Here is a 13,993-nt window from a genome sequence, read left to right on the forward strand (position 1 = left end):
CAGAATCTAAGTCTTTCGATGACAAGGCAATGTTTTTGCTACTTTGTTATACTATCTTTAGGGTACAGGAATATTATTATAAAACCTCAGGAATTAAGAGAACCAGCTTCTCCTTTGAAGTTGATAATGCTTCAACCATGCCTCCGTGATCCCAGACCTCCTGCAATCAACAGGCTGACAGAGAGAAGCAAGAGCTTAAGTGGCTAAGTGTAAGACAACCTCACCGAGAGAAAACCAGGACCCTCCTGATTTTTCTGACCAGATGTTGGTGGGGTTTTAAAGGTAAAGGCTTCCCTTATTCCCTGTTAAATGGAGGGCGCCCGACGCTCTGAAGGCAATCTTTCAAGAGCAAAGACATAGTGCGCTCAGCGTGTTGTCAAAATCCGTTTGCCTTTTACCCACTGAGTATTTCGTGGTATTTTCATGTTATGTTTGGCCTCAGGAGAAAGCAGGGGGATGGGATTTCACTGTTTTAAAATAGATGAATTAAATATAATGTTAAAAAAATACGAGAGTGGTAAAAACAACAGCATGAAGTTTAGTGAGTGGAATTTGACATTTAAAAAGATGATCATGTGTTTGAAATAGCCTTGAATCTCTCCTTAGCCTTTTAAAGGTTTCCCTTTTTTTTCCAGTTACTTGCTCGGACTGGTCATGAACTTTTATACTTTTCTGGATTAAATTTGCCTTCACCTTCTGAACATGCCAACTAATCTGCTAAAAGAATGTTGGATAAAAACAGCCAACCCCTTTCATGGTTCAGCCCTCGTGGGGGGAGCAGGGCACTGTCTATGAACGCATTGGCGACATCAGGGACAGAATGGACATTTGCACCACACTCTTCCCACGTGAGCGAGCAGGGGGTAAAACCCCCAGAGAACAAGAAGGGAAACATGTAATCAATGCCTATCACCTATCAAGAAGGTACCCAGGGAATGCAGGGTGAGTGTCAGCTGCAAAAGCAGACAGACCCTGAAGAACATGAAACCCTCAAGGTCCCTGGAGAACGAGGTGGAGCAGAGCCTGGAGGCCAGGGCTGGGAATGAGAATCTGGATCAGGGTATGCTGACATGCTTGTCCTCTTCTTCTGAGGCAAACTTGGAGAAAGTTGGGGCTGATATTTGGACCAGAGTGGGTGGTGATGTTTCCTATGCACAAGGTAGAACAACTTTATTTTTACTAATTAGGAAGGGGAAAAACGGTATGACTCTGACTTGGAGACAGATGGTTCTACCATGGGATCTTAACTCCTTAAAAGATCTGGGTAAGTGGACATATCTCAGGATAAAAAACATAACCCCACAGGTTTGAAGTCAATGGCGAAGATCTGGAAACAGCAAGAGGGCAGGTCGCCATGCCACAACCAGTGACAAGGACAGTCCTGCCACCTCAGTGGCTTGTTCTCAAGCGTGTGGTGACTTGGCTTGCTCTGTGATATAAATCATAGAATCTTAAAATTGCAGAGTGGGAGAGACTTCAGGGAATTATCCAATTCAAACACCCTTGTTTTACATATCAGAAAGCCAAAGAAGACAAGTATATATTCTCTGATATTCTAGCAACTCTATTCTTCAGCAAGTCAAGCTCAAAGGAATGCAAGATAGTTAGGAATATTCTATATGAACCTGCTTGTCAGGCATACTTTCGTATTTTTCAGACTCAAATTAATAGTGTAGTGGATAATGCTGTTCTACCTGGACAGAAAATGCCCTTTACTATCATTCACATTGTTTTGACTTTTAATAACAGGGTTGTAGGAAATGGAATACTGCATTTCATAAGACTAGGAATTTTCCCCTTGTCGAAATATGGAGAAGAATCTAGAGACCTGGACCTTGCAGGGGCTTGAAAATCTGGGCAAACAGGCCAAGGTCTGTATGAGGCCAAGAGCTGCCTTGGCTCCCGATGGTCTTCCAAATCAGGTTCAGCCCGGATTGTTCAATAACCTGCCTTTTTTTCTTCTGATGGCGTGAAAAACTCTTCCTGATAATTAAGGATCTTACCCAATTCAATATGCAAGACTTACATAAAGTAAAACCATTATTCTACTGTTCAGAACAGGCATGTCTTTGCCCAGCACCTCAAATTCAGTTTTGCGTTCTGCAGTGGGCAATTTACTTTAGTAAGAAGTGACGTAACCAGCCTGTTTACTGATAAACTTCATGGAAACAAAAGATCTTGAATTCCTGGGTTCTGATAAGAGCATATTTAGCATCCACTCTCAGAGAAATGCTGCTTTCTGCTCTGATTCTGGAGAACATGCCAGCGGAAATCGATGGTCCAAAAATTCAAACAGCGACTTATCAGAGAAATATCTAGTAAGGAGAACAAATACAACTATCTTCTCCAACCAAGAAGGGCCTTATGAATGTATATGTGTATTCATATACATGCAGTGAGGTCTACCTCCCTCCTTAGACATTCAGCGCTCTCTTTCTGTGTGTGCATGTGCGCATGCGTCACGGAGATGTTCAAAGCAGAATGTAATTTCTGATTTTCATTTTCCCTAAGTATTGCTTTCAGAGAACATCTCATGCAGTCATGTGGATGGAGAGGCCCTTCTCTCTTATTTCCGTTTTACAGAATGCCTTTCAACTTAACATTCTACCCATCCACCCACACACTCATCAGTACATTCAATTTTCACCTTTTGACTAAAAACTTCCTTCATGTCCTGGTTTCCTCTTCTGGGGATTTTCTGCTCTTTGGGGAACCTGCTTTATTGGTGTATTTTGTGTGTTCTTAAAGGCAATGTAATTTGTTTAATGAGGCGATTAATACATGTAATTCACAAGATTTTCTGGACAAAGTCTAATAAAAAACGTAATGGAAAAGGGTGCACGGGTTTATTACTGGCATCAATAAAATCTCTACAGTTTTCGTTACAATCGTTAAGTTCTAAAGGAGGCAGCTTTTTCTGCAATCATATGTCATCAAATCTAATACACCATCAATTGTATGATTCAGTCTGGTTTTTGAGATGGTAAAGTGTAAGAAAGTGGCCAGCCATAATTTCATGGTGTCCTTTATTATAAGATAAATGTAGAATCCAGAGATAGTAAAGTGTGAAAAAAAAAAAAGTATATCCAAGGATGTCTTCAATAGGTTAAGGCCTAAATATTTTTTTGCCAAGTTTCCCTAATGCTTTACTTATGGTGAAATAAGTAAATTGAACAATATTGATATCAATAAAAATAGGAAACTGGGAGACATCCAATAATCCAAAGAACCAATATTTATGTCTACTACGTGCCAGCAATAGGCAATGCTTCATGTGGCTTTTTTCCACTTAGTCCCCAGAGCTGCCTGGTGAAGTAGGTTCTTTTATCTCCATGTTAGAGATGAGGAAACTGAGGTCCAAAGAGATCATTTTTTAAAAAAATAAATGTCTCCAAGGCCACCGAGCTAGTAAGTGGTAGGGCTCGGATTTAAACCCAGACACGGAGTCCACGTTCTCCAGGTCTCTCCTTTCCGTCTACTGAGTATGAATGTCTGCAACCGCTCACTGACCCGCGACCCTTGATTCCGTAATGGACACGCTCATTTTGCACGGTGACCACCCTTGGGTCACAGAAAGCATGGTTAACAGCCCCTCAGTGTGTGGGTTCGCGGAGCTCAGTGTCGCTTAGGCCTTTTGAAAGAGCTGTCCTCGGAGAGCAGATGGATGCCCAAGCTAATCAAAGATTTTTCTATTTTGCTTTCATCTGCAATCCCAGCACTTTCCAGGTTGTTTGCTTATTTCTACCCCATGACGGTGAAACAGTGAAGTCAACAGAATATTCTGCCTTTTGAATCGTGGAAAAACAGTAACACACAGCCTGTGGAAGGAAGTATCCCTCTTGCTAGCCTGCCTGTCACTGTTCGTGACCATTTGTAGGAACTGCTGAGTCTTTCCTTTTTTTCAAAAAGTGTCCGCACCCCCCCCCCCCGCCTTTTTGTTTTTTTGTTTTTGTTTTTTGTTTTTTGGATCTGTATTAGGGCAAACATTTAAAATGGGAGAATGCACACAGTACAGGCAAAGGTGTTCTTGGTATATGCCGAATGCTACGATGGAGGTGGTTTCCGTAGGAGGATCTCCTTACTAAGAGTCACAGGGAAGATTCGGGAGCAAAACGATCAGCAGGTTTGATGCTGAAAGTAACACAGAGCCCACTGAACCGATGTCCAGCGTGGAACAGGCCGAAGCCCCCCTGAGCAGCTGAGGGCGACAGCTTTGCTGGGAGCAGGGACGAGACCGTCAGAACCCTCGTGTTGAAAGAAAACAGTGCGGGTCCCACCGCTGGTGGCTCTGCCTGGAGACAAGTCTGTCTCCATTGTTGGGCCAGCAACATCTCTTTCATGGGCCAGCAAAGCGGGCCGACTGGAGGACATCCCTGCTTTATGCCTGAGTCCCCCCCATGGCTCTCGCCTTGGCGCTCCCTGCGGTGAGCTCTGCTCGGGACGCTCAGGCCATTTAGTAATTGCACCCTCTGAGACTTCACGTGTCACGATGAGGAAAATCAATTCCTATCACCCGAAGAGCTATCACTCCAGGAGACCACTAAAAACTGCGGGCTGCCCTGCGGTACCGGGGTCTTTAAGGTAATTTTTACAAGGAAAGGGACACAAATTGGGAGTCAAAGAAAGCCCGTTCTTTAAGAATCTATATGGGGGCAGAGGGCAACGAAAATAAACCGAGAGAGGACTTTTGCTCGGCACTATCCTTTCCAGAGGTATTTACTCAAGAAACAAAACCAGAGCACACTCGAGTGCCTGCCTGATGGAGGAAAAACTTGCATGTGCTGAATCCATTAGAAAACTGTTCGGTAACAGTCTTCCTTGTGAAAATATTAGCCTTGTCCCGGTTCCAAGTTCAGCAGCGCCACAGGTTATCTGTTACGCAAGTGCCTGCAGCCGATGCAGGATGGCTGGACAGAAGAGAATTCACAGTTCGGAAGGGCTTCTACGCTTTCCACTTGGGTAGGAATGCTCTCCTACGGGCGCCGCTGGGCTGGCCCCGCTCACAGCTGGCCTCGAGGTCATTAACAATGCTTGTCAGCTTGAAATAACAACCTGGAGACTGATAACTGGCATGAGGCAAATGCCTGACATGGCTCTTCGACTAGGTCACCCGTTTCAGGGTTTTCCTCGAGTCCTGTCAAGCAAGCCACGCCATCACCCAACCAGTTCCAGAAAGGGCACTTTGCTCTGGTTCTGTCCCAATGCTTCACAATTATGAGAAACCCACTGTGAGAGCTGAACAGAGAAACTGGCATGCTTTAAGCAGCATTTCCCGAGACAAAGAAGGCCCGGGGGCCCAACTGTTTCCTTAGAGGCTCAGAAGGGCAACGCAATCCTCTCCTCCTTTTCTTCGGCAAGCTCTACCAAAAGTGCAGTTAGCCTTTCCATTGGTATCGAAAATTCCTCGTGAGGAATAAGGATAAGCAAAATGAAGCCAGGGACATGAGACAATTATTCAGACAGTTCGGGAATAAATAACATTCTGTTTTAGACTGCAAGTGATTTATGAAGATTATCAGTGATGACATTCTTCTGGTCATTCAAAAATTCTATTCTCCCCTTTGCCAGTGTAAGCAAAAAAAGGGCATCCTTTGCAAATGCTTATTAACTATTATGGTTGTTGGTAGGAAACCGTGGCTGGGGCTCTCAAGGACCATACACAGAGAAAACGGAGTGATTATTTCAAAGACAGTGGCTTTGACAAATTTTAAATGTTCTTCCTGCTCCTTTCTTCATCTAATAAATTTAGTACCAGATACTCCCTTCTTCAATGAGCTGTGTATCACAGTGTGTTGTTAGCTAAAATTGTAAAAAAAAGCCTTCCTCGGCTAGATCAATGCTGCTATAAACACGCTATACAATTATCTACACACACAGGCGGACACAAGACAGGATCTGATCCTGAAGTCACAGGGTCTGAGCTGAGACGCAATCATTGCTTACTAGGCACTGGAACATGTGTAAGTCACTTAAATTTCTTTCTTCACTCTCATCTACAGAATGGGTAATAGGATCCAACAGGGTTGTTCTAAGGAATAAGTCAATAGGATCCAACAGGGTTGTTCTAAGGAATAAGTCAGATAATGTATGCAAAATCCAATGGCCTGGTGCCTGGCACATAAAGGAAATATTACATATTAATATGACTATAATTATTAATATAATAACATGGTAACTATAATTAATATGTAATTATATTATATATTAATATCACACATTAATGTAACATATTACATATTATACATATATTACACATGAATATAATATTAATACATATTACATATTAATATATATATAAACCGAAGTTACCATGGCACAAAATAAGCTATCACCTAACATGGACTCCCACTAAAGAAAGACTGTAGTAATACTCTCCACGGGTATTTTTTGAACTTGAGATTGTCATGCTCGAAAAAGCATAATCTCTTGTTGACAATACCACAATTTACTGCCACTGGGAAAGTTTATGAAGCCAAAGGGGATATGGTTATATGCATGAGAAGCAATTTTCTTTGCCACAAACAAATATGATTAAATCTATTTTAATACAGTGCTGACTTTATTTATTTTTTTTTAAGACTGAGATTGGCATTTTGTGGTTCCAACTTAAAAAAAATATGTAATTTATACTTATCCTTCTCAAAGGGAGTTACTGAGGATTTTTTTTACTCCATACCCTGGACTGTGATCTGTGTACATCAATTACTCACACAGGGATTTCCTAATGTAGGAACTGGTTGTAACTGAGACTCATCCAGTTAGTGTGTTTGCTCATCTTTAATAGAGAGAGACTTCCTTAATTAATCTTACTGACGATTTTACTGAATTAATTTTAGTTTAATTTAATTAACTTAATTAATTAAATAAGATTTTACTTAATCTTACTGAAGAAAATCTTACTGAAGATTTTCCTTTTAATGCTGGGTACAAGAAAGTTTATCACTTTCCCTTTTGACAAAAGTTAAACGCATTTATTGTAGAAAATTTGGAAAATACTGAAAAATATAAGAAAGAAGATAAAAGCCACTTCTAATTCCACCCTGAGTGATAACTTCTATGAACATGTTGTGACACAGTTTTTTTTTTTTCCCCGAGTCTTATTACCTACTTCTCTTCTTCTCTCTCCAGAATTCAAAGTTGGTGCCAAATTAATATGAATGGTTTTGTATCATACATTTTAGTATTATATAATGACCATGTTTTCCCATAAAATTCCATTATAGGTATATAGTTTCGTTATTTAGCCAATATCTTATTAGGGAATATTTAGGTTGTTTAAACATGTCTTTCATTAAAAATTACTACAAGGAAATGATGGCTTATAAACCTGATCATTAAAAATTCTTCCTACCTGGCCAAAGCAACCTGCATAATGAATAAGGCTTGGGAAATCCTTAGAACAACTCAGCTCTGCAATGGCTTCAGTTTCACTCACCATCCAACGGACACACTCCAACTGACCATTCTAGATTGGAAAAAAGAAGAAAGAAAGAAATTCAAGGTCACTCAAGTTTGAAAAATACCTCATAGATGGTAATTTTGCCAAGGGAAGAAATCACGTGAATTTTGGCTCTTGTTATTTGGCTTCATTTATTTGCAGTCTATCACCTATTTTGTCTCTGGTCTGTGCTTTTGGCTCAAAATCAGATGGGGAATTTTTACTGAAATGCATTTTCATAACTGTAATCAGTTAGTTTAAAATGACTTTATTGAGGTATAATTTGCATACTATAAAATATACTCTACCCTTTTTAAGCATATAGTTTGATGAATTTTGACAAATATATACTCTCTTGTAACTACTGCTCCCATCAAGATAGAGAACATTTCCATTCCCCCCTTTCCCCAAAATCTTTAGGATTCCTCTGGTCTCCAGAGGTCTTCACCTTTGCCCCAGGCAACCACTGATAGGATTTCTATCACAACAGGATAGAGTACGGAGTCTTTTGGGTCTCACCTTTGTCCCTTGGCATTCATGCCTCTGAGATTCATCCAAGCTTCTGCTTGTATGAAAGGTTTGTTCTTTTTTACTGATGACAAGTATTCCATTGTATGAATATACCAACATTTATTTATTCATTAGCTCTTAGAATAGGCTTTTACCCTTGAGAATTTGAAATGGTAGGATTCCAAAATAAAGAAAGAGAAAATAACCTCATTATTCTACTGGTTCAAATGCTACGTTCCCTGAAGCCTTTGGTGACTCCATCTCCACACTGGCTTTTTCCTCCTGTGCTGAGATCCCACACTGTACAAACCAGGAAGGCAGCTGTGAAACGTATAACCTAGTCATTAGGACCCAGACTTTGGAACGGATTTAAATCCTCAATCCACTACTTAGTTACAAGACCTTGAACAAGTTGCTTCCCTCTCTGATACTCAGTTTTCTCATCTGTGAAATGGCAGGGATAGCACTAACTGCCTCATGAGCAGCAGATGAGACAAAGCATCTGAGCTTACTCAGCACCCAACACTTGTTACCTTTCACTAGTAGTGCACTCTCCCAGCTCCTCTATAACACAAATGAGACATTCAGCTGCCTTCCTGGTTTGCCCAATGTGGGCCTTTAGCCCAAGAGAAAAGAGCTACCATGCCATGGAGTCCGGGAAGCTTATTCTAGACACAAGATAGAGGAGGTAGTCTACTCCTTTTCCATCTACACCTATTTGGATAGTGGAATTTCAAGTAGTCAACTCTCAGCTGCTCACAGGCAGAGACTATCTTTCCACTGGGGGAATCTAGCCAGATCAGGTGGGTGGTGAATAGCTTCCAGGTGCCACCTCAGATCTGTCTCCTCCTTCCTCTGCAGTCATTGCTGCCAGGGGAGGTAGGTCTGTATGGGCTGGCTCCCTTGCGCCCTGGGTTTGGCTGATGGAGAGCGTTGGCAGGACACCAGGAAAGGAGAATGAGTTTGAGGTCCCCTCTTTTCCTGGCTTTCCCAACGCCCATGGGGTTGCCGTTGGCTGCTGTGTCCCTCCACCAGTCAAAGGTCAAAAATCAGCCAGTTCTTCCATTCGGCCATCTCTAGCTTGTGCCTCTCCCCAACCCCTTCAGGCTCTCAGGTGGTAACAGTGCTCTGCTCTTACCCCAGGATACTGTACTTTTCTTCTTGGGCTCCCTATACCCCACCCATCACCCTTTTGTACATGAATCCTTCATTATAGATGTTCTTCAAATTGCATAATTTGAGCATGCCAACTGTTTCCTACCAGGATTAAAATAAAACCACTGATACTATGTGCTTTATTCCCTCTGAATAAAAAAAGGAATAGGAACCATAGTGAGCACCTACTAGGGAAGATAGTTCATATCAACTGGCATTTACACAGAACACAGAGAAGAGGCAACATTTCCGATTTTAATGATTTGAGTCTTGTCTCTTTTTTTCTTGGTCTAACTAAAAGTTTACTAATTTCTTTAATCTTTTCATAGAACCAGATTTGGTTTTGTTGACTTTATTTCTTTTTTCTGTTCTCTATTGCATTTATTTCTGCTTGAATTTTTAAATTTCTTCTCTTCTGCTTGCTTTGAACGTAGTGTGCTATTCTTTTTCAAGTTTATTAAGGTAGAAGATTAAGCTATTAATTTTAGATCTTTTTCCCTTTTTTTTTAAAAAAAAGATTTTATCTATTTATTTGAGAGAGAGAGAGCACACAAGCATGGGGAAGGGGTAGTGGGAGAGAGGAAAGCAGACTCCTTGCTGAGCAGGGAGCCCAACGTGGGGCTCTATCCCAGGATCCTGGGATCATGACCTGAGCCAAAGGCAGATGCTTAACTGACATGAGCCACCCAGGTGCCTCTCCTTTTCTTTTTTTTAATACCGGCATTTATGGCTATAAATTTCCCTCTCTGTATTGCTTTAGCTGCATCCTTAAATGATAATAGAATGCATTTTATTTTCCAGTTTCCCTTGTAATTTCTTCTTTGATAAATGATTATTTTGGCATGTGTTAATTCCAGATACTTGTGAGTATCCCTAATTTCCTTCTGTTATTGATTCTTAATTGCATTTCCTTATGGTTAAAGGACATACTTTGTATGATTTCATTCCTTTCATATTTATTGAGACCTGTTCTGTGGCCCAACATATGGTCTATTCTGGAGAATGTTCCATCTGTATTTGGGGAGAATGTGTATTCTGCTTTTGTTGGGTAGAATGTTCTGTTAGGTATCTGTTAGGTCTAGTTATTCAAGAAGGTAACATTTGAATAAATGTATTAAATAATAAAATGCTGCTATAAAGGCAGAAGGAAATATATTGCTACTATGATCTTGAACACAACATTGCTTGCCATAAATAGAAATACCAAGAAAACAAAAAATGTTATTACGTTTCAGCAGGAGATTTTTGCCTGCTGGAGTCTCTGAAACTGGGATCACTCATACTGGATGTTAAAAAGGAACGTCAGTAGGTTATGTCTTTGAAGTCATTTTCTCATCAGACAAATGTGTTATCTTTGAGCTTAATCAGAAGGACTGCATGAGAAATAAAAAAGAAACTAAGGTTATTTCTCTCCAAGTCTGCTTAACTCCTAAAACAATGTATTGTGTTGGCCCCATTTTAGAAACACACTGCTCTCACCGTATAGAAATCTTTCTTTTCAGTTATTTTGCTTAACTGTTCCCAAAGGGCACTCAGTAATGTCCTGAACTGCCACAGTATCTAGTGTTGGGTTGCCCAGAAAACTCTCAATAAATTCTGCATGTAACTGGTAAGAATTTATTATGTTCCATTTAAGGAGTTTAAGGGTAGGGAAGAGGTGTTCTTAAGCCTTCAAAGCCCCTTTTCTCAGGTTATCTTTTTATTTGATACCATATCTCTGACTCTGCTTCCTGTCAGCCAAGTCACATTCTCTCAGCGACTTATGCTCGTTTGAACCAAGTTTGTTGCCTTTAATGACAGCAGGGCTCTCAGAACTATGCTTAATGAGGTGAGACACTATCAGTTGGTCGCTGGTGTTCAAAACAAGGTCCTAAAACAGAAGAATGATGACTTAGTAGAACTCCCTCAACTTCACCAATGTCTATCAAATGACACTGAATGGACTGAGGCCAGATTCCCAAAGGGGGTGGCACTTACTATAAAATATTTGTTTTGACTTCTTTTGTAAATTCTAGATTAAATGAAGGAATAGAAGAAGAGTTCCATTTCTCATATCATTGTCCAGAAGTAAAAATATGAAAGGCCTGAGACCCCCAAATCCATAAGAGCTTTTGAGTCTAGTGGGTTTGATGTGCATTCTTCATTAAAACAAAGAAACAAAAAGCACTGCAGTTCAAGGTTACATGCTGATTATATGATAGCAGTACATTGACTGGAGGAGTTTAAGAATGAATTACCAATATGGATACCATAGAAGGAATTTATAGCCAGGGTTGGTCTAATGACCACCAAGTTTCTTATGTACTGTCCTACTCTGAAGATTCTTAATCCATGAAAACAAGCACTAAGGTATATAAATGAAGAAAAAGCTTTCTCATCCAACTATGTGGCTATGATATACTCCATAATTTAACATCAGTTAGGAAAGCTAATGAGCACTGTATTTTATAAACACTAAAAGAACAAGGCTAATGTCAACATTTATTGGCATTGCAAGAATATTTTATTCATCACTGACCCACACCCATTGATGACCAGATCTGACCCCTGTCTTCCCACAGGACTCTGATATAGGACTAGATCCTGAATTTGCCATCCTGCACTTGAATTACTGGTAACTTACCTGCCCTATCTACCTGGCTATCAGCTTCTGAGGAAAAGGGACTAGGTCTCATTCAAATTTGTATTGTCATCACCCAACACAGTACCTGGGGGACTTGATACACATTGTTGAACTCAACTATACTGCACCTTGACTTCCCATCTAATTTCTCTTCATGATGGCTGCTTGCAGTTCAGTTCCTAATGTGACATAGCAACATTCACTAAAGGAAAGCAATATCTACCAGGGTCCTGGATCTCTTATTTTCTAAAAAAAAAAAATCATTTTCTATACTACCTTAGAAATAATACATTATCATTGAATAAAATTAAATAAAACAAAAAGCAACTTTTAATACATAAAACTTCACTAAATGGTAAGGCACCTAGGTGGCTCAGTTGGTTAAGTGTCTGCCTTCACCTCAGGTCATGATCTCAGGGTCCTGGGATTGAGCTCCCCTTCGGGTTCCCTGCTCATCGGGGAATTTGCTTCTCCCTCTTCCCTGCCCCTCCCCCACTCATGCTCTGTCTCTCTCTCTCTCTCTCTCTCAAATAAGTAAATAAAATCTTTAAAAAAAGTTCACTGAATGGTAAATAAATTAAAGATGCAAAAATTCAGATTTGCATAAAAGATATATTAAGGTAGACCAGCAATCACTCGTTTTTCAAATGTAACATGTTCTTCAGTAAATACACAAGTGGATCTCTTTAACTAGCAAGTTCCCCTAGTAAATTTCAAAAATAATTCCATTTCGGGCGCCTGGGTGGCTCAGTTGGTTAAGCAACTGCCTTCGGCTCAGGTCATGATCCTGGAGTCCCGGGATTGAGTCCCGCATCGGGCTCCCTGCTCAGCAGGGAGTCTGCTTCTCCCTCTCCCGCTCCCCCCTCTTGTGCTCTCTCTCTCTCAAATAAATAAATAAAATCTTTAAAAAAAAATAATAATTCCATTTCTAAAAATGATTATTCAGCTTTTAGAAGACATAACTATTATGTAAAGCAGAGCACATATGCAGAAGCACAAGATGTATTATATTTCCCTGAACTTCACTTCTGGCTTCTTCATAAATATGACTGAATTCTACACTTATTTGCCAAAGATCTTAAAAGTAATTGTAGTTTAATAGCTAACCTTCTAGCGATGTGTTATGTTTTACAGAGGCACTCACTGCAGTGAGCTATAAAAGACCATGTTTGCTTGACTCACAATTTCTAAGTTTTATCTCTATCCCAGTTGACACTACACTCAAAACTAGGCCCTGACATTCTAAACAACTCTTGGTACTGAAGACATTTACACTTCAGATGTGATCCGTTAGAAGCCTGCTTTATTATCTGAAATACTCCTGAGAGCTATCTTTCCTTAAAATACACCTTTTCCTCATTTGTCTCGCTCATTATACTCACATTAGGAAAACATGAAACAGTCGCAGATAAATCCAGGTGTGGTTAAAATCTAAATTGCAGTCACCATGAATAACGAAAGTTCTGAGAACCACAATAGATCATTTTCCTTCCTCTTTATTAGCTGACTTGAAGCTTACCCTCGTTGCACAATAAATTGGAATGTAGTCGCCAAAGCTCAAAGCAGTTAGTACCTGAAATGATTACTCTCTTAAATGTAGTAGGCTCATTTGCCATTTGCTTGGTGTATCACGCTACTCTCTCCCTGTACTCATCTCTCCAACTTAGCTCACTAGGAATCTTCAAAAACAGAAACTTTTAGCTGTGGCGGGTCTAGCCCCCAACCCATCATCACCTTGATGGCCAGGCCCGCTGGAGTCAACTTCTCTATGTTTCGCTCACTGAGGCAATCTTCTCCCATCAAAGAGGTGAGGTGCTGCAGACATTCGGCGTGTCCCTGCGATGCGGCCACATGTAAGAGATTGTTGCCATTTTCGTCGTGAATTTTGTCTAGGTTGTCGGCAGCGAGGTGTGGCTGTACGGATGGTAAGATTAGAACACTTAAGTCAAGAATCAGAATGAGATGCTATGGGGGTTTCACTGTGGGCCCTGGGAAGAAGAGATGAGTTTCCAGGAGCTCTGGTGGCCATCCTGGGGATCTAATAAGTCAGAAATTCCCTACTATTAATGCTAATGACTTTCCATTACAGTTTTTGCTATCCTATCCTTTAGAACCTGAGTCCTCAAGGGACTTATCTTCATGGGAGACATGGTGACCGGGCTCGGTCAGCGAGTTTGCGGAGGCGCCAAGATGGTTTTCTAAACAAGTGCAATGACATTTATGGTAATTGGCAGGTTCCCTCTCTGTCTCCTCCATTCGACTGCTAA

General features: G+C 40.6%; 1 protein-coding gene across 6 annotated transcripts in view; it reads right to left on the reverse strand.

Moving 5' to 3' along the window:
* The window catches only part of SNCAIP (synuclein alpha interacting protein), a 155,638-nt gene that overhangs the window by 24,931 nt on the left and 116,714 nt on the right, over positions 1-13,993 (reverse strand). For all 6 annotated transcript variants that reach the window (XM_036071931.2, XM_036071932.2, XM_036071929.2 and 3 more), the window contains 2 exons: positions 13,461-13,640; positions 7,352-7,465 (listed from right to left, as the gene is read on the reverse strand). In XM_036071931.2, the coding sequence (XP_035927824.1) occupies positions 7,352-7,465; positions 13,461-13,640 (294 nt within the window). The remainder of the gene's footprint in view (positions 1-7,351; positions 7,466-13,460; positions 13,641-13,993) is intronic.

This window comes from Halichoerus grypus, chromosome 2, assembly GCF_964656455.1.
Source record: "Halichoerus grypus chromosome 2, mHalGry1.hap1.1, whole genome shotgun sequence".
NCBI classification, from domain to species: Eukaryota; Metazoa; Chordata; class Mammalia; order Carnivora; family Phocidae; genus Halichoerus; species Halichoerus grypus.